Source organism: Papio anubis, chromosome X, assembly GCF_008728515.1.
Source record: "Papio anubis isolate 15944 chromosome X, Panubis1.0, whole genome shotgun sequence".
NCBI classification, from domain to species: Eukaryota; Metazoa; Chordata; class Mammalia; order Primates; family Cercopithecidae; genus Papio; species Papio anubis.
In genome coordinates, this window is record NC_044996.1 from 6,322,800 (window position 1) to 6,341,749 (window position 18,950).

At 39.1% G+C, this 18,950-nt stretch overlaps 1 protein-coding gene across 6 annotated transcripts in view; it reads right to left on the reverse strand.

Annotated features, from left to right (window-relative positions):
* Positions 1 to 18,950, reverse strand: part of AFF2 (AF4/FMR2 family member 2) — a 494,138-nt gene that overhangs the window by 74,768 nt on the left and 400,420 nt on the right. For all 6 annotated transcript variants that reach the window (XM_031660490.1, XM_017953742.3, XM_017953743.3 and 3 more), the window contains one exon: positions 9,268 to 9,305. In XM_031660490.1, coding sequence (XP_031516350.1) covers positions 9,268 to 9,305 — 38 coding nt within the window. The remainder of the gene's footprint in view (positions 1 to 9,267; positions 9,306 to 18,950) is intronic.

An 18,950-nucleotide genomic window follows, 5' to 3' on the forward strand; every position in this document is an offset into this window, starting at 1 on the left:
ACAGCTGAATGCTTACAGGAACTCTATATGAGCTGAGATTTACATAAAAGTCCACAGAGAAAGATTAGCTAGATATAATCAGAATTTGATATGTCTGTTTCTTTGCAAACAGTTTAAAAAGAGCACCTTATAATCTCTCCCTAACTCTAACCTTTAACTTTCTAGAATAAAAGAATCCTTTCCAGCACTTTGTTACTTTCACCCACACTGCATTGCTCTCCTCCTAATACCAAAAATAGGGCCCAAGTATTAATATTTGGCAGTGTGATGCTTTAGGTATACTGGCACATGCAACAACCCTTTCCTTTCTTTTCTATTCTGCAACTCACACACTTGGTATTTTCTGCTACTGTGAAAAATACCCCCCTGCCCCAAGCTGCCTCTAAGTACCAGACATTGCTCACAACACAGCATCTGCTTTCTTCTCTTAGTGCCTTTTGAAAGTGTTGTTCTGCTGTCTTGAATGGCCTCTCCCCACTGTTCACTGGGGGACTCCTGCTGAGATAGGGAGAGCTCACTCTCAGCAGTTGCTCCCTCCTTCATCTCTGCCCTATACAATGCTGCACATGCTTCAATCATACAAAAACGACCTATTCTGTAGTGTAATGGCTTTGTCTTTCCCTACCAGTGTGTGGTGACTCTCACAGTAGAGATCTTACTTAACTAATCTCTCTATCAACTGTGTCTGGCACATAGTAGGGACATCATTATTGTTAGTTAAAAGAGCAAATGTGTGGCTTGCTTGAATTCTAGCAGGTTAGCTATGTGACTCTAAATTTTTGACTACTGAAAGATCACTACATGGCAATATTGAAGTAAAATTCTAGGTGTAACTCTTATGTACCCAAAACTGAGCTGATTTGTGTGGGCAGATTAAACAGCGTTGTCCCTTCTTGTCTAAACAGCAAACACTAAGAAGGACAGAGTTAGAAACTAACACATGGACCAGGCAGTATTTTATGAATGTTGATACTAAAAGTAACATGGTTTAGTTCCCTTTAAAATGGTTTAATTCCACATTTGCCAGCTTAGTCGAGGTCCATCAGATTCACCAATAAATGGGTGCTTTCTATTTTATCCCTGTGGTTATTAGGGTATTAATTTAACACCTAAAGAGAAAAGGTTCTCATAAAACTTTTGGAATGACGAGTGATGGTAATTTGGCAACTAATGTGTTTGAAGTTTTGAAGAAACTTATCCTTACAGATATAAATTTTATATAATTGAAGTTGGCATAATTGTTAAAGAACCCGCAAATATGATGATTCATTAATTTTTGACACATTTGGTGTCATGTTCTAAGAAAATAAATTGTTAAATAAAGTTATATAATACAACTGAAAAAACCAATAACACATTTCTAGGCATTGAAAGTGGACATGTGTGTCCTGAGAGGGAGTTGGTAAAAACTGAAGAGTTCCTGGAAACTTGGGGTTCTGGGCAGTTTGCTCTTTGGGTCTCAGTTTTCTCTTCTGAGATTGCCTAGATGGTACAAATGCAAATACCAATGAAAAGAAAGGTGTCCAGAAATTTGTGCAAATTTCATTAGCTGTGAGAATGATTGCTGGAACCTGTTGCGTCCAATTGTGTCTATCTGAACAACAGAAAGAGCCCAATTTATTTTATGCAGCTGTTTAGAGAGAGATGTTATTGGTATCTTTCCATTAATTGTCCTTAAATTGTCTAGAGCCAGTTAGAGATTGACTAGAGGTCTGGGGAGGACGTAGGAAGCACATTGTTGAGGGTGCCTCATTATCCTGAAATGAGTGGACTGGGCATTTTGCCCACTGATCTGAGGAAGTTCACTGGGGACTACTTAGCTCCATGTATCTCACTCAGTGGAACCCACCCCAAAATTTCCTATACCCTCATCGAGGACTGTGTCTCAGGGCATTTACAATTCATAAAAATCACTTACAGTAACACACTGTGAAAGAGACATAGGAGCCACACAGAAGAATGACAGAATAGAGAACCCAGAAATAAATCTAAGCATTTACAGTCAATTCATTTTCTTTTTTTAGAAAACTTTTATTTTAGGTTCAGGGGTACATGTGCAGGTTTGTTATATAGGTAAACTGCATGTAATGGGGGTTGGATTTACAGATTATTTCATCACTCAGGTAATAAGCATAGTATCTGGTAGGTATTTTTTTCTAATCCTCTCCCTCCTCCCACCCTCCAACCTGAAATAGGCCCAGGTGTCTGTTGTTCCCTTCGTATTGTCCATTGTTCTCGTTGTTTAGCTCCCACTAAAAATATGCAGTATTCATGTTCTCACTCATAAGTGGGAGTTGAACAATGAGAACACATGGACACAGGGAGGGGAACACATACACCAGGGCCTGATGGGGGTGGAGGGCTAGGGGAGGGAACCTAGAGGATGAGTCAATATGTGCAGCAAATGACCATGGCATACGTATACCTATGTAACAAACCTGCACGTTCTGCACATGTATCCCGGAACTTGAAGTAAAATTTAAAAAAATTATGCAGTATTTGGTTTTCTGTTCCTGCATTACTTTGCTTAGGATAATGGCCTCCAGCTCCATCCATGTTGTTGCAAACTACATAATTTCATTCATTTTTATGGCTGCATAGTATTCCATGGTGTATATACACCATATTTTCTTTACCCAGTCTTCCATGGATGGGGATTTAGGTTGATTCCATGTATTTGCTATTGTCAATAGTGCTGCGATGAACATACATGCACATATGTCTCTATGGTAGAATGATTTATATTCCTTTGGTTATATACCCAAAAATGGGATTGTTGGGTCGAATAGTAATTCTGTTTTAAGTTCTTTGAGGATTTGCCACATTACTTTCCACAATAGCTGAACTAATTTACACTCCCACCAGCAGTGTATGTGTTCCCTTTTCTCTGTGATCTTGCCAACAAATGTATAATCAAACATTTTTAAATGGAATGAAGCCACTTTATTGTTAGCAACAACACTCAATTCTGTGTTTCATGAAACATTTGCCCTGCCAGACAAAGATATCCTCTGGTCAAACACATTTGGGAATCCTTAGGTAAGACAAAGCTAAACAGAACTCTTTCTCTGAGCCTACATTATGTGAATGTGCACAGTGATGCTCCAGGAAAGGGATATGATAGAAGATGCCAAAACTTCTTGGCGTTGGAGCCTTTTGTCTAAAGGAGACAATCCCACAAAATTTGTTTGGCAGAACACAAATCAGATTCCACTGCCTTATCATTCAGAATGGTGACTTAACTGACTGACATTCTGCATGTCTGTGATGTGCATATATACAAGAACAACAGAAGAGATATGGACTCCAAATGCAAAATTACCTTTGATCCGAGGGGCCATTTCAAAGGCTTTACCCAGTGTCTTTGGAGCCACACTTATTTTCTACCTAAGATAAACTCTAATGATGTGGCTTCTTGTCCTTTATTCCACAAATGTAAAAGGTGAAAATGGTGGGGAAAGGCATTATGTGTTTGTGCACGTGTGTGTGTGTGGAGTTAAATATAGATGCATTATACACACACACACACACACACACACACACATATATATATAATTTATGTGCATGCATGAATCTACATCGAACTAACAGGGCTAATATTGTTCTAAAATGAGTATAATCATAAAACAGACTTCCAGGCTTTGGCTTTTTTAAAGAAGTGGAATGTCCATATAAATAATCTAGCTGAGGCCTATAACAAGGAGGTGACACATGCAATTTCATACTACAAACTAATATCAGATTTAAGACTAGAACCCTGGTCTATCAACTCTTTGTGTTTAATAATTAGGGGACTGATTGATAATTCACATTCAGTACCAAGTGAAGAGCTCTTTAATGCCATTTGACTCTACCATGTGAATCTCTTTCATTTCAATGAGCTCTGAGGGGCCCTAAGCTACCATTTCTACTCAGCCTTGGTTTCCAACCTGGTCTTTCACTGCCTGCACCCCATCAGGCATCCTGGGCTCCTTGCTTTCCCTTGCCAGCACCAGTGTTGCAAACCAGCAGTCCTTAAAATCCTGGTGCAAATGCTTTCTCCTTCCCCATTGTCTCTTCCATCTTTGATGGTGTTAACTAGAAGCATTTTTTGTTCTTAGAACCTCCCTGTAATTTATCTGTTCCCCATTTAACAAACATTTCTCTCCCTATATATCTTGTGCTTAATTTTTTACAAACCGATTTTATCTTTTCTGCTGGACTCTAAACTCCTCAAGGGTAGGACCTATCTCAGATTTACTTTTAATTCCCTCAGCATATATCACAGTTCCCAGAATGTTGTAGAACCTAAATAAATATTCATCAGGTGAATAAATGAATAATGTACAAATATCATAGTCAGGAAAATTTTTGTGGCTATTTGTCATTTTCACTAATGAAAGCAACATATCTATAATGAACCAGGTCCTAAAAAAACTGTAATTTCCTACGCAGAGTGGATTCTGATCCTGAATTGTGAAAGACAACCATCACATTGTTTAATGTTGTTAAAGTGTAAAAGCAGGGAAGAATTTTATGGTTGACAACAGTGTGTGCATGCTCTCTCTGTTTCTTTCTCTCTCTCTTTTGGTAACAGATGTCAACATTGGTTAGATTCAACTCAACTTATTAGTGCATGGCTTTTAGCCAAAAGCAATTCACATTTTCAGAAATGTACTATCACATATGTCTTAATAACAGAAATGTGTTTTTGAAAAAAAATATATGTGATAAGTCACATATGGTGGAAGAAATCTGTAGATCTTTCAGGCCTTACTGTCACAATGAAATCTTGGAGATGACTGCTGCAGAGCATTAAAATACAAGTGAAAGTCTTTCTGACACATTAAGGAGCTATAATTTGAACATACTAATCAAACTCTGATACCAGTATGGTTCCACTATAGTGAGAAATACACCAGATTTCTCTTGTCCTGATCACTGATCTTAAGAACCCTCATGTTTGAGTCTTACCTTCAGAGGTAGTATTTAATGTTTCAAGGAAATGGCATTAGTGTATCCAGGTACATTATGTGCTTACATTGACTAGGCATATATTTAATTTCCTTTTTAAATGGAGCATAATTACTGTATATCAGAGTCTCCCTATAGCAATGAAAGAAGCAGCTTACAACCATGAAAAGATTAAAAATAAATTGAATAAGTGGTTAAGAAATAGGGGGAGGGAGGCGAAACTTTTAGAAACTTATTAGCCATGTACTAATGAGTTTATTTACCATCACCATAACTGAAAGCTAATTTGACCTTAGTTAGATGTGGAAGTGACAGAATTTTAGAAAATTCATATGATCTTTTCTATAAATCCAGCTACACACAGTTTGGAAGACTAGCAGTATGCTCTAGATATGTGTTCTATATGTTCATTGGTTTCTGAGGCATCAATGCCCTGTCAATGGATCTCATGTCCATATGATTTTCAAAGGTAGTGAGTGAAGAGCGAGTCTGTTTGCTCTGAATGAGAATTAAGTGGCATATCAACCCTGGAAAGTCCTAAACACACAATAAGGGCTCAGTAAATATCTACTTATTGTTTTAAAGGCCAAAGGAGAAAGGATTGATAGTTTAACCTTCAGCATCACAAAAAAGCTTAATGCTTTTTTCTACCTCACCAACTAGAACAGGAGTCCACAAACTTTCTATAAGGGACCAGATGGTAAAAGTGTACAGCTTTGTAGGCTACATACATTTTATGTCACAACTACTCAACTCTGCCATTGTAACACAAAAGCAGTCACAGACAATATGGAAATGAATGAGTGTGGCTGTGTTCCAATAAAACTTTATTTATACTACTGAAATTTGAATTTCATATAATTTGCACATGTCAAGAAATGTTCTTCTTTTGATTTTTTTCCAACCATTTGCCAAACTCCACACCAAAGGGCTATATGAAACCACACCCAATTTGTGTTCATACTTGAATTGTAAATGATGCCGTTGGGCCTCTGTTTTCCAGGAAAACTGTACACAATTTTCATTGTATTCTCAAAAAGACAATCAAATGTTATTTCTTGATACGAGATCAAACAAGGAACTGGTCAGAAACAAAACAGCTAGAAATAACCAGAGCAATGGAGGAACATTTTTCCATGTGCCATGAGTCAAGAATAACAGGGACTGGACCACTTGGTTAGTTACCATACATATTATGTACTGTATTTTGACATGATGGTGACACTCTACTAGAAGAGCGCCACCAGCCTTATCAAGCCTGCAGGCTAGGTTCCTGAAATAAACCTATTTTCCTGGAAGAATCCCTGTTTTCTGGGATATGTCCAATTTGTTTACTTATTCATTCAGAAAACATATATTGAACATTTACTCTATTTGGGGTTCCAGTGCATTGTGTGTAACTGAAATTCTCTAGTGTTACTGGGGGAGGCTTTGTTCCTCGAGCTCCCAAGATAGTGGTGGCCACTCCCAAGATAGGGCAGGCCTTTTGTTCTCTGACCTGGGGTTCTTGGCCTCATGGATTCCAAGGAATGGAATCTTGGGCCATGTGGTGAGTGCAATAGCTCTATTAGAAGCTGTGGGTCATGGAAGAGAACCATGGAACCCAGCAACTGGTGTTCAACTTGATTAGGACGAACCCAGGCACTTAACTGTGCAGGAACAATGGCAAGCCTTTAGCCCAATCGGGAGTGGCAATGGGCGCCTCGCTGAATCAGGAGCTCAGTAGACACCCTGCCAGATCCGGAGGGGTGGAAGTCAAGGGCAGGTCTGCAATGGCAGCATTCAGCAGTGGTGGATGGTGAGCAAAAGCTCAGCTCGAGCTGGAACAAACACGGACCAGAAGAGTGTGCAGTTGCAAGATTTTATAGAGTGAAAATAGAGCTCCCATACAATGGGAGGGGACCCAAAGGGGGGTTGCCTGATCCAGCTCGAATGCCTGGGTTCATATCCTGATCATTGTGCCTCCCCCTGTGCTCTCAGGCGATAGATGATTTGATTATTTCTTTACCTCCTGTTTTTAGCCTAATTGGTATTTTAGTGAGCTCTCTTTACTACCTGATTGGTCAGGTGTGAGCTGAGTTAGAAGCCCCATGTTTAAAGGAGGGTGTGGTCACCTTCCCCAACTAGGCTTAGGAATTCTTAATCGGCCTAGGAAATCCAGCTAGTCCTGTCTCTCAGTACCCCCTCTCAACAGGAAAACCCAAGTGCTGTTGGGGAGGTTGGCCGACGACTGCTCTAACTGCTTCCTGCTGAATTGGGGCATAGTAGGGTTGTGCAGTTGAGATTTCCTCGGGAGGGGTGCCTTTGATGTCGTCAGAAATGGCAAAAGGACTATTATATATAAAACTTTTTAAAAACTTTGACTGTGTTTTCCTGTCAGGCAGAGCAACTGAACCCTGCTGTGGAGTTTTTGTTTCTGAGCTGAGGTCTTGAGGAAGTCTCCTTCTTCAAGTGCTGAGTTTGGTATCATGAACCCAAACTCATCCTGAGAACAGTATCTTATTTAATTAGAAGGACAATTCTAAACACCTACCAGTTGGTTGTGACTTAGGTTTATTACTAAGCGGATTTTCAAATATATTTAAAGCACAAAACTCAATAATCCTGTGACTTCTAGTTTCCCTTCCTTCTTTTTATAACATTCCTCAGAAAGCTAGACATTAGATAGAGTCTGCACTGTGAATTAATAAGAACTCATAAAAATACAATTACTGTAGGGTCAAATTCTCACAAGGAGCAAAGAGAAAACAGGTCCCGCTTCTAGGCCATTAGAATAGAATTAAATGCAACCCCAAACACTGCCGATGGGCTATTCTATGCATGCAAAAATGCAGCTTGGGAATCACTTCCTATTGGGAGGGCTGGAGCTTGGAGACATTTGCCATTGAGGGCCTCGATTTACATTCCTCCAGCCCTAGCCCCATGCCTTGTGACCTGGGGCACACATCTGCATGCAGGCGGACTGGAGGGAGGAGTGCAGTTGAACTGCAGGAAAGAAGATCACTAATCGCCCACCCAGGGACAAAAGCCCTGACCCTGGCCTCATTAGCACCACCTCTAATTCTCCGAGCTTGCCAGCCACAGGCTCACAGTGGAGGAGACTTTAGGGCATTCAGATGGAAAAGAAATCAGGTTGCAGAGAAGATTTCAACCCCAACTGCACGATTTGACAAAACCTCAGCTACTACAAATACTTCCACAGGACTACAACATAATATATCTCCAGACTACGGATATCCCTCTAGACGTTACAGAGCCTGATAGGAAATATTCTTTGGCCTAAGAAAAATGAAACTTAAAAGCAAAGTACACAACACCTTTTGGAAAAACGTACTAGGGCTTGGATTTAATGGTATGCTAAATGCTACCCTGGTGCCCTGGAAAAGTTAGTTATTTTATTATACAAAACATAAGCAGGCTTCTTGTCATTGGCATTAGCTGATCCATTCTCCCAGAAACTTAAAAATCAATGTACTCTCCATTTCTGTATTTGGTATCAATATAATGGAAGTCAGCCGAAATAAATTAACACATAGTTCCTCGAGATGTGATACTACCAGACCTATAATAACCCAGCAAATAGAGAAAGTCCTCCCTCAGCCACAGAGCTGGCAGGGCTAGCATGCATTGTAACACTGCAATCAGATGTTACAAACCCAAATGACAAGACAGTCATCCTTCTTAATTTGAGTCTCCCTTCTGGAAGAGACAGGGATGTCTAAGACGTACTATATTTAAAGGAGGTCTGTGTAGCTTGTTTATGATTTAAGAGTATCTCATAAAATGCCTTGGGAGTTGCTTTCTGTTAGCTAAAACAAAAAAAGAAAAGCCTTCGGTTAAGTATATTTTATGAGCTTTTCATTAACTGAGTATTGAGGCCTTGATGCCAAGGTGCCAAACTTCCCCACGTGGCTGGAAATCACTTGGCACACTTTCAGCCATTTATGTCTCTGTCATAGGTCCAAGGTTTGCAATTAAAAATGTAATCTTTTTAGCATGTGCAAAACCCAAAGGCTTGAAGTACTATGTATTGAATATGATTATAATAGAATTTGGCAGCTATTCATGGATTGCACATATTAATTTATGTAAACTGGGTACAACTTGGGGCATTTCTTCATCAGGAACACAGGAAAAAATATAAGCTGGTCCCTGCTCATTGGAGGATTTTTTTTGGCTTGTTTTGTTTTTGTCTTTAAATTGTCATGAATAGAGATTAACTCAAAATCCAAGGTCTCTTTTATGACCTTATTTTTTCACATGCATCGAGTCCATTAAAATTAACATTTGCAACTAATAAAAATAATAACTTACTTCACAGGATTATTCCTAGGTTTTGCCTTTTCAACAGCCTGTAAAGAGAAGAAAAAATGCAATTAGACAATATTAGCAGGCATAATCATTGCAACTAGCTACCAAAACAATAAGCAATATAAAATGCTCTTCAGAAACATAAGGAGCTAATCGAAACAGGGTGCTGTAGATAAGCAGACTGGAGACTCAGAAAGCAATTTTCTTCTCCTGGGAAACACAGTTACCTGTCCAAGTGCAGCTTTCCAATACAGGCAGGCCTTGTGAAGGCTGCCTAGAAAGTTCATCAGGGACCATAAAAGTGGACTTCTGGGTGCACAGCTAGGGTCCTTCTCTTCCCACCTTTCACTCTAATCTTACCCTGTTTGGACCTGATTGTGTTGTAATGACAGGTTGGGGAAACAGATGCAGACGGAATGGTCCTGGGCATATCTTGGATTTTTAGATTTGTGATAGGGAACTGCTCACCCTAGCACTGCTGCTGACACCTGGCCACACTTCCACCATGATAGAAAGTCAAGTGTCCATTTCCAAAATCATTTTTATTAGCCTACACCACAAAAGGACAAGGAATGACTGAATACTGAGATCAATTTCCTCCCGTGGATCATTAAGAAAATACACACCAAATCATAGAAATGAGGAAATCCCCGGGCCTCTCGGCCTGCATTGCCTTAGACATAGAGCCTGGTTCCAGTTTAGCACTGAACCCATTGATCTGTGTACAGTCCATTTATCATTCATGAAAAGAGCTAGTGATCTTCACAGTACATTAGAAGAAACAACTCAGATCATCTGTCAACAGCCCTCTTATTTCTGTTTCCTTCTCCACAGGGATTTCATCTCCTTCGATTCTTTTGGAATTAAAATGTTGCTAAGCAACACAGCTGGGGGTGCTGATGGCAGAGTGGCTACAGTCTATCAAACTGTTTAAGCACCTGGAGGGTTTCAGTGATGATTTTTTTTCATATTTCTGTAGCATAATTATGTAATCAGAACCAAACTTGTACTCCCGTAGACTTTTTCAGGCTACAGACGCTACGTTTGATAAAAAGAGCATTGAAGCAGCCATTTGACAACCTCAGGGTTGTTCAGGTCCTTTACAAAAGTATCTGTTTGGGGACCTTTATATTTGTGAATCTTGGAGGTGGGTAAGGGCTACAGAGAAGAGAGAAGAGAATACTGCTGTAAATTAGAATACAGAGGCAACCACTTTTAGCAGAGACAACATGTAATCTAACTCTGGACTTGACATTCTGGGTGACAAGTGATATTCAACACACTGAAACCCTCTATGCATAACAACTGAATAAAACACTTCCAAAGTTTAGATGTTAGTGCTGGAAATCCATGCTTCCATTTATTAAGTCTCAGGTTCTGTTTCTAGATAAATAACCATTAATATTTGGGCACTTTCTTTGGCTTGGTAGGCAAAAATCATTTTCTCACCGTCTGTGCCTGAGGTTGAATTTTGGCAAGTGCTAGAATAGGAAAAAAGCTAAGGAATGAGGTAAGAGGTGAAAATGAGAAAACAAGAAATATGTGTCTGGCTGGCCCAACTCATCTGTCACATGTATCTTGGATATGAAAACCTGTTCATTTGCAGTCCATGTACAGAGGATGCGAACCTCACTCATCCTGCAGATTCTCCCATGTCAGAAGAACAAAGAGAGAGAAGGTGCTGGCAAGAAGTGGGGACTGGCACACACCTTTCCTACAGCAGCAGGACCCAGTCTGTACACACATGCACACTCACATCTGCCTTTTTTTTTAAAACACCCTTTTCTCTCCCAAGTCTGGCTGGTTTGCAATAAGATATAGCAGTAGGCTGAAGACATGTCACTGTGGAAATCACATGAATCCACTTTTTTCAATCCCTTAGACTCCAGATAAGTCTGTTCTAGAAGACTTAGGTTATCACAAAGTAATGGGTGCTGTGTTCAAGTGGTTTCCTTTTAAAGCATGCTGGATGTGATAGGATAAGCTTGCCACTGGCAGGAGACAGGAAGAGGGAAAAATCAAAGTGACATTGCTTAACCTCCCTTTGATTCGGAGGCATGTTTTGTGAAAATATCCTTTCTGCTCTATGCTTTGGAATTGCCAATTAGACCCAGTTATTTTTCTCTGATCAGAAGGAAGATGATCATGTTTGAGGCCAGTTTCTTTGAAACATTCATATTTTTATAGAGCCAACATAGGAAAATAACTTCCTTTAAATTATTTTTTCTGGGTTGCCTGGCTATTGATCGAAAATGTCTATGCTGAAAGATTCTCCTTTCTTTGGAAATTAACTTGCTATTATTCTGATGTCCCAACAGCTCTAGTCAGATGTCCTCATGTCATCCTCTTGTGTGCTCATCACCTTGAATCTCTCAAGTAAATGATGGCAAGTAAATGACGGTGGAGTAAATGATGGCAGAGAACCTCACCATATGAGAAAAAGCTCGCAATTTGTTACTTTGCTTTCACTGTAATTTGATGTTGTTTTAGGCATGCTATGAGGAATTATTACATTAAGAGACTTTGAGGAAAAAAATTTAAGTGAATTATTTATGTGCAAATGATACGTGAATTATTCTACAAGATACACAAAGAGATAATTTCTCTTTTGAAATGATGGGACATAAGAAGACAATCGCAAGTTCCGGATACACATGCCAGAATGTGAGACACACTGCAAAAGGAGGAAAATTAAAAGGAAATGACATAGCACAATTCACCAAACATCAAGACAGTTACATATTGGGATTGCAGCTAATTTTAAGTTTAAAAACATACATTAAAGTAATTTAAACTGATTGGAAAATGGAGGCTGGAGAGTTAACAGTTATGTTGCTTTAATTTATAACGTCTATATGCTTTTAAAAACCTATATTCTCCTTATTTTTTTTGCCATAGTTCCCTATCATGATACTTATCTCACAATTGAGGAAGCTCTAGTATAAGAAGAAACCATAAAAGAAATTAAAATGTTAGAGAATGTACTCCAGTATGGTGTGATGTGAGGTAATAGGCTAGCGTGGAGAGAGTGCTGTGCCAGAAATGTTAAAAACCTGGATTCTAGTCCCAGCTTTGCCACTTACCCTATTGGCAAGTACTAAACACCTTTGAGCATCAGTTTCTTCATTTTAAAAATGAAGATAATAATTTCTGCCTTTTCTACAGCAAGGGTGGTTGTGAGTAGCCAACATCGACAACAGTGCTCTGGAAGCTGCAATATGATATGTAAATGCAGTGCATCTTGATTGTGACTGCTTTCTACACAGGTGTTCATGCGTAGATTTTTACAGCCAGATAGTTTATGGGCTTACTGAGTAGAGGCCATGTTGCGGTATGAAACCTACGTAGTTATTCCAATGAGGATTATAGGAACCACTATCTTCTACTCTCCATATCAGTAGTGGTTCTGGAGTGAATAGAATGCTTCTGTCTGGAAAGTGCTATTCACAGAAGACTTTGATATGTTTAGATTCTACAGACCTCTCTTTTTCTCTATTTGTCTTTCTCTCTTTTCTCTCTCTCTGTGTTTCCAAGGAAGCCTAGGATGATTCCGTATTTTCCAGCTGATCTCTCCTTCAGTAGCCCCTCCTTCCACACTTCACTCCATCAAAGAGGCTCTTTACTTCTTTATTAACGTTGGACCCTGAGGATGGGGAAGCCCTGAAGCTCCTATTCTACATGGGCCACCTCTGTCATGGGGTATCTTGAGAAATTAAATGCAAGGAAGAAGGAACTTCTCTGATTCCAAGGAGGATTTCTGAGATGACTCCTCTCTCATTATCAGCAAATTTATTTCCTTTGGAGGGATGATGTGGCTACAGACAGGCTCAGAGTTGCTCACTCACTAAACCTATGTTCCTGAAAATAAGAACCCCGTCTTTCTTTTATATAGATAATCCTTGTGCGGCACTAAAGCTCAGGTAACCCAGGAACCATATTGAATTACATAAACCATATAACATAGCGCTATTACAAAAAAAATAGGTAGAAAGAATGAAGGAAGGAAAGACTGTTGCTATCTCTTGAGTCCCATCCACATGGCATACACGATATCATATTTCCTTAGGGATAAAATGTGACATAAAAGATGCTTAGAAAACTTGCCAGCTGTTTGCTGTATAATGATAACACTTCTTCAAAATTCTTTAGCAAGGTAATTCTGTCCCAGAGATTATACTCCATTAATTGTTATTCTAGTCCAATAGACATGTATACTATATTTATAGAAAATGTAGAGAATCTTTTGGGGGTTATAAGAAGCATGCTTTGAACAGTTACAGTCAAACTTATGACATTATCCCCCTCCTTTTACAGAAAACAAATCTAATGCAATATGTTTCCTGTATGTTGAGACTGTCAAAGCGAACATTTGGATGGCCTAGAGATATTGTGGCAGTGGACTCAGGTATTGGTTTTTTCCATAATCAATAATAATACTGTCAGTCAAGCATAAAGTGTGATTTTATTAGTATTGTTCTATATTCCTTTTGCATTTCTATTTCATATGCATTTTCCTTACATTCTACTAGCAGATACATCCAAACTGGGTTTTTACATTTCTTAATCAAAAGGGAAAAGCCAATCGTTCAGATAATTTCAAATAACTGGGTATTCAACAACATGGAAAAAGACAGAAAAACAATTAATTGCATTGATTTTGTGTTTCTTTGTTTTGTTTTGGATTTAATTTTTTTTCGCATAATTGTTCTGTGAGACACAGCCATACTCTTAACTTAGCAGCATGTATTGGTAAATTGCATCGATTGCCTAAGTTCAGAAGAGAAACTCTTCTATTAACAAATGAACTCATCATTAGGGTATTCAGATGGTCTAAAGTCAATACCAACAGAACTGGCTAAAACAATTGAAGAGACATATACTGACAGCACTTGCTTAAATATAAAAATGAATTGCTTAATTACAGCATTTAAATAGATTTCACTGGAATGAGTAAAATAGCAAAAGACAATGTATCCTGTAGGCTGGGGTTTCAGCTGGCATTAAGCACACACAGCCAAGGGTGGTAGATTAAGAGGACAAAATGTCACTCAAGATTTTACAACACCTGGGTGCCTGAATTTCTGACTTGTCATACAGGGATTGTAATCTTTAGGAAAACACTAACCATTATTATGCATGCCTGAAAACGTGCATGGAAATATCCTGTATTTGAACTTTGAACCACTAGGAAGCAAAAACATGTTACCTATCTTTAGATCACTAGGCTTTCCACATTTTAACTTTATTCATTCTTTTCTGATAATCAACGAAATAGGTCTTTGCTATACATAACAAGGGCAGGAATATACTTTCGACAGACAGAGGTTGGGGAAAATTTGTTCTAAGTGGATAGAACTATGTCTTGCACTTAATAGTCACTTGAACATTGATGAGATAAATGAATGAGGAATGACTAGGCAAACTCATAGGCCTGGACATTATGCTCTGGGCATGAAAATGTGCCAGATGACACTAAGCTCTGTATGGAGGGAAAAAATAAGCCTCTGGAGGAAGAGCTGAGCTCCAGGCTGATGTGCATCTAAATTCATCCAGCAACTGAATGTAAGGCTCTTGTTTACACTCCAAAGAGGAGGGAGTATGGAGCAGCATTCACAGGGTGAATTTCCCATCCCACTTTCTGGAAGAAAGCTTGTAGCTACCTGTGCCTTCCTCACTCTTCCTGCAACTACTGCTAACTTGATTTGTGTTGCCTCTCACCAGGACTGTGGCCACTGCCACCTCACTTCTCTACTGGTCTCCCTATTCTAAATCCATTTTATGTTCTACTGCAAGATGAATCTTCCTAAGGCTCCACTTTGATCACATTGCTCTCATTGTCATAATCCTTCATGGCTTCCCATTGCTTATTGAGTAAGTATCAATTTCACTCACATTGCCATTCAAGACCCTGCCACAGCCAGTTGAACAGCCACTGAATAGCAGGTACTACTTGTACCTGCATGCACATTTCACTAACTTGGCAGCCAGAGTTTTGTGAGCATCCAGCCCAAAGATGATGTGATAACAGCATTCAGCAGTGCCTGCATTCCATAAAGAATTGCTCCCTTCACTCTGGCTATGTTGCTGGATAGAAAATCCTTTAGCAAGATCCATTTGTCAGTTGGAAATTTCCTTTATAACTAAGGTTTGGTTTATTGTAACTTAATGAAAAATGTACTGTCTTTGGTGAAGAAGTATGTTTCACCCACAAAAGTCATCTGTTGACACTAATCATTCTCTAAGTGGAGTAAAAATGGAGATGCCAGGCAAGCACTTCAGTATTGCTTTGAGGTGTTTATTTTTCCCCAGTCAGGAGGCCCAATGTAAGTGGCACTTGGTCACTCTGTTCCCCTGGGGTTTGTGGGTTTGAAAATTAAATTTTCTTTCCCCTAACCAATCTGAGCCCTCTTGCCTCTGATGCTAAGGGGGCACACCTCGCAAAATGACATGTGTCTTTTAGTGAGAGACAATCAATGCCTAATAGAGGTTTTCTCCCTACCATGCGTAACCAGAAGAAATGGGAAGTATATTATTAGTACATAATAGGTGCTCAATTATGTATTCAAAAACCTAATTGGCAGGAAATACTGATAATACACCTTTATCCTTAACCTACTAGTGTGATCAGGCTTCTTGTCCCTTTGGAACACATTATACTCTGGGTGATGAGACTGCATTCATTTTTATTTATATACTAAATACTAACTGACTGTTAGTATCTCAGTTTTCTTATTGAGAAAATGAGAAAGCTAGAGTAAAAACTCTCTATGGTCATTTTAAGGTCTGGTATTCTATATTTTAATACACACACAGGAGTATTTCACATATATCTAAAAGGATTACCTCCATATGTATATATAAATATATATATTTATATATGGATATATAATATATAAAATAATATATATAATATATATGGATATGTATTTTTTTCTCATTTTTTCTCTCATATATATATATATATAAATACATGAAGTGGACTAAGGCTTCATATTTAGCCCTGAATCATATATATATGTGTGATTGAATATTGAGTGAAGGACCTTGGCAACAATGTTCTTGGCAACAATAGTGTTTGCCCTTTATTACATAAAGTCTGTAGTATACAATGGAGAATGTAGGGCTCAAGGGAAGGAATTTTAAGCAGAAATTGGATAGAGTCTGACTTGATTTGGGAAGATAAATGTGGATACAATAAGGAAGATGGACACAATGAGGGAGAACCAGGAAGTTAGGGAGTTACTTTCTTGTTAATCAAAAGAGAAATAATGAACACAAGAACATGGCAGATCAAACCAGTATGTCTCTTCGACCACAGACAGCATTACTATTTCTGTGCTAACAACTCAAAATAGTCTGGACTAGGAGGCAAAAAATAGCAACTAATTGTCTAATGTACTCAATTTTCCCTCAGTCTATTTCTAACTATAGTCAGGAAAACCAGGCTCTGTAGCATGTCCTGGTAGTATTATCAGGTCTATCCTATCATCATTCAGGAAGGGAGCCTCTCAAGAAACACTACTTCTGCTCTGGCTGGAAGGGACAATATAATATGTTTTATCAGAAAAAAATGTGGAATTTTCTTCACTTTCTGCCAAAAAAGCTGAAACACATGGAAGCCTCTCTCCAAATACTGTATCTGTTCACCATTAGTTATAGACTGAGAAGGAGAATCTTGCTGGGTTGGAAGATAGCTGCTGCCATTATCTGCAGGCATGCACACTGCCAATAAAGAGTTGTGCCACAGAGTCTAATTTGTCTACTTGAGATGTCTTCTCCTTCATCTTTTGAAGCCTCAATTGTAACAGTTGTGAAACTACATCAGGATTTACACAAATATATTAAAACAGAAAAGTTGCTGAGGACAGTTTCATGGTCACACTGTGAAGACTTAATGGTACAAAATCAGTGTTTTCACGGCTCCTGCAGGAAGTTGAATTAACATCATCTCCCAAACAGATTGTTCTCTTTTCAGGATAGTTTCCTTCCCCCTCATTTCATAACACATCTGCTCCTCTGAGCTAAGGAGTTATACCTAGCATGGTGTTTCTCGGCAGATGCAGTAAAGAGGAATAGAGACTTACTAAGACTTAATGACCCTCGAGTCCATGCTTATGCCCAGAGGATTCTGAAGGCTAGACTCGGGGATTCTGGGACATGCCTGGTCATAGGGATGCTCTCACCCACTATAAAGTTTTCTCCACGTTACCAGGCAGGCTCGTGGCTCAGAGGCTCGAAGGGGAACCTAATCGCTGTCTTTAAGAACCTGGGCTCAGGCTGTGATTCTGCTCCAAGTGAGAGCTGGGAGAAGAAATATTAGGTAAGAATGGTTGGGCAGGAGAGGTGAGAAGATACAGAGGGGAGAAGAAGAGGGCAAATGAGGATATAAGAGACCAGGTTCTTCCACTTTTCTGAGGAATTATCACAAGCACCATTGCACTACTGTCTTCACAGAGGAACACAACAGAGCATATGGAATTGGAACAGACATCCATAGGTGAGGGCAGTGGTGTGCCAATTAGTAATGCACAGAATTTCCATTCGTCTTGGTATCTCTGTATCTCTCTCTCTCCCCCCTCCCCCTCCCTGTCTTACACACACACACACACACACACACACACTCACAGAGTACACTGTTCACAGCCAGAACACCACAAATACAGTCATATAGTAGCATGGCCATACTTGTCAATAAGACAAAAGGATGTTATTACAGACTTCATTTATATGTGTGTGTTTAAGGTGGTAGGTGGGTGTCACTTATGTCAATATTCAAATAAAATTACATGGGTATTAACACATTTGGTCTGTACACTATCTCTTGCCCTCATTGTCTGCGTGAATTTAATGTTGCCAATTGTAACTTGGTTCCCTGTATCCCTACTACTTTATGGAACCATACCCAAGCCATTTTTATTGTAAGCACAGTACCCCTGCTAGCAAAATACAGGGGTAGAGGAAGGGTAGAGGAAGCAGTGGGAAAAGCCCTGTGAGCTTGCTGGGCCCCCTAGTAAGCAATTTCCACCTTGCCTCACAGGGGTCCTTTAGGAGGGCTGCCAGAGGCACTCGGAAAAGGCTACAGGGAGAAGGAAACCTCCAGCTGAACTTTGTAACAATTTGAACCCATTGAGAAATCTGGCCAGAACTCAGGGAAGGGCATGAATCCAGAGTGCAGACTCCACAGGAGGGGGACGAACTAAAGCCCTACTTGCTTTTGCAGCAATGTTGCCAGAAATGGCAGGATTTTATACTCTTTTATGGCTAAATAATAATCAATTTTGTGTATATGTGTGTGTGTGTGTGTGTGTGTGTGTATATGCATATATATACATATATATCACATTTTACACAATGTGTATATATACATATATATCACAGTTTACACAATGTGTATATATATCACATTTTAACCATTTATCTGTTGATGAACATTTAGATTGATTCCATATCTTAGCTATTGTGACTTATGCAGCAATAAACATGGTGGTGCAAGTATTCCTTTAATATACTGATTTTCTTTACTTTGGAAAACTACCCAGTAGTGAGACTGTTGGATCATATAGTAGTTTTATTTTTAGTTTTTTGAGAAAGACACACACACATATATATGATTCAGGGCTAAATATGAAGCCTTAGGCGGCCTCCATTAACAAGAAATCAGCTTTAGCAAGTTTATACATTTTTAG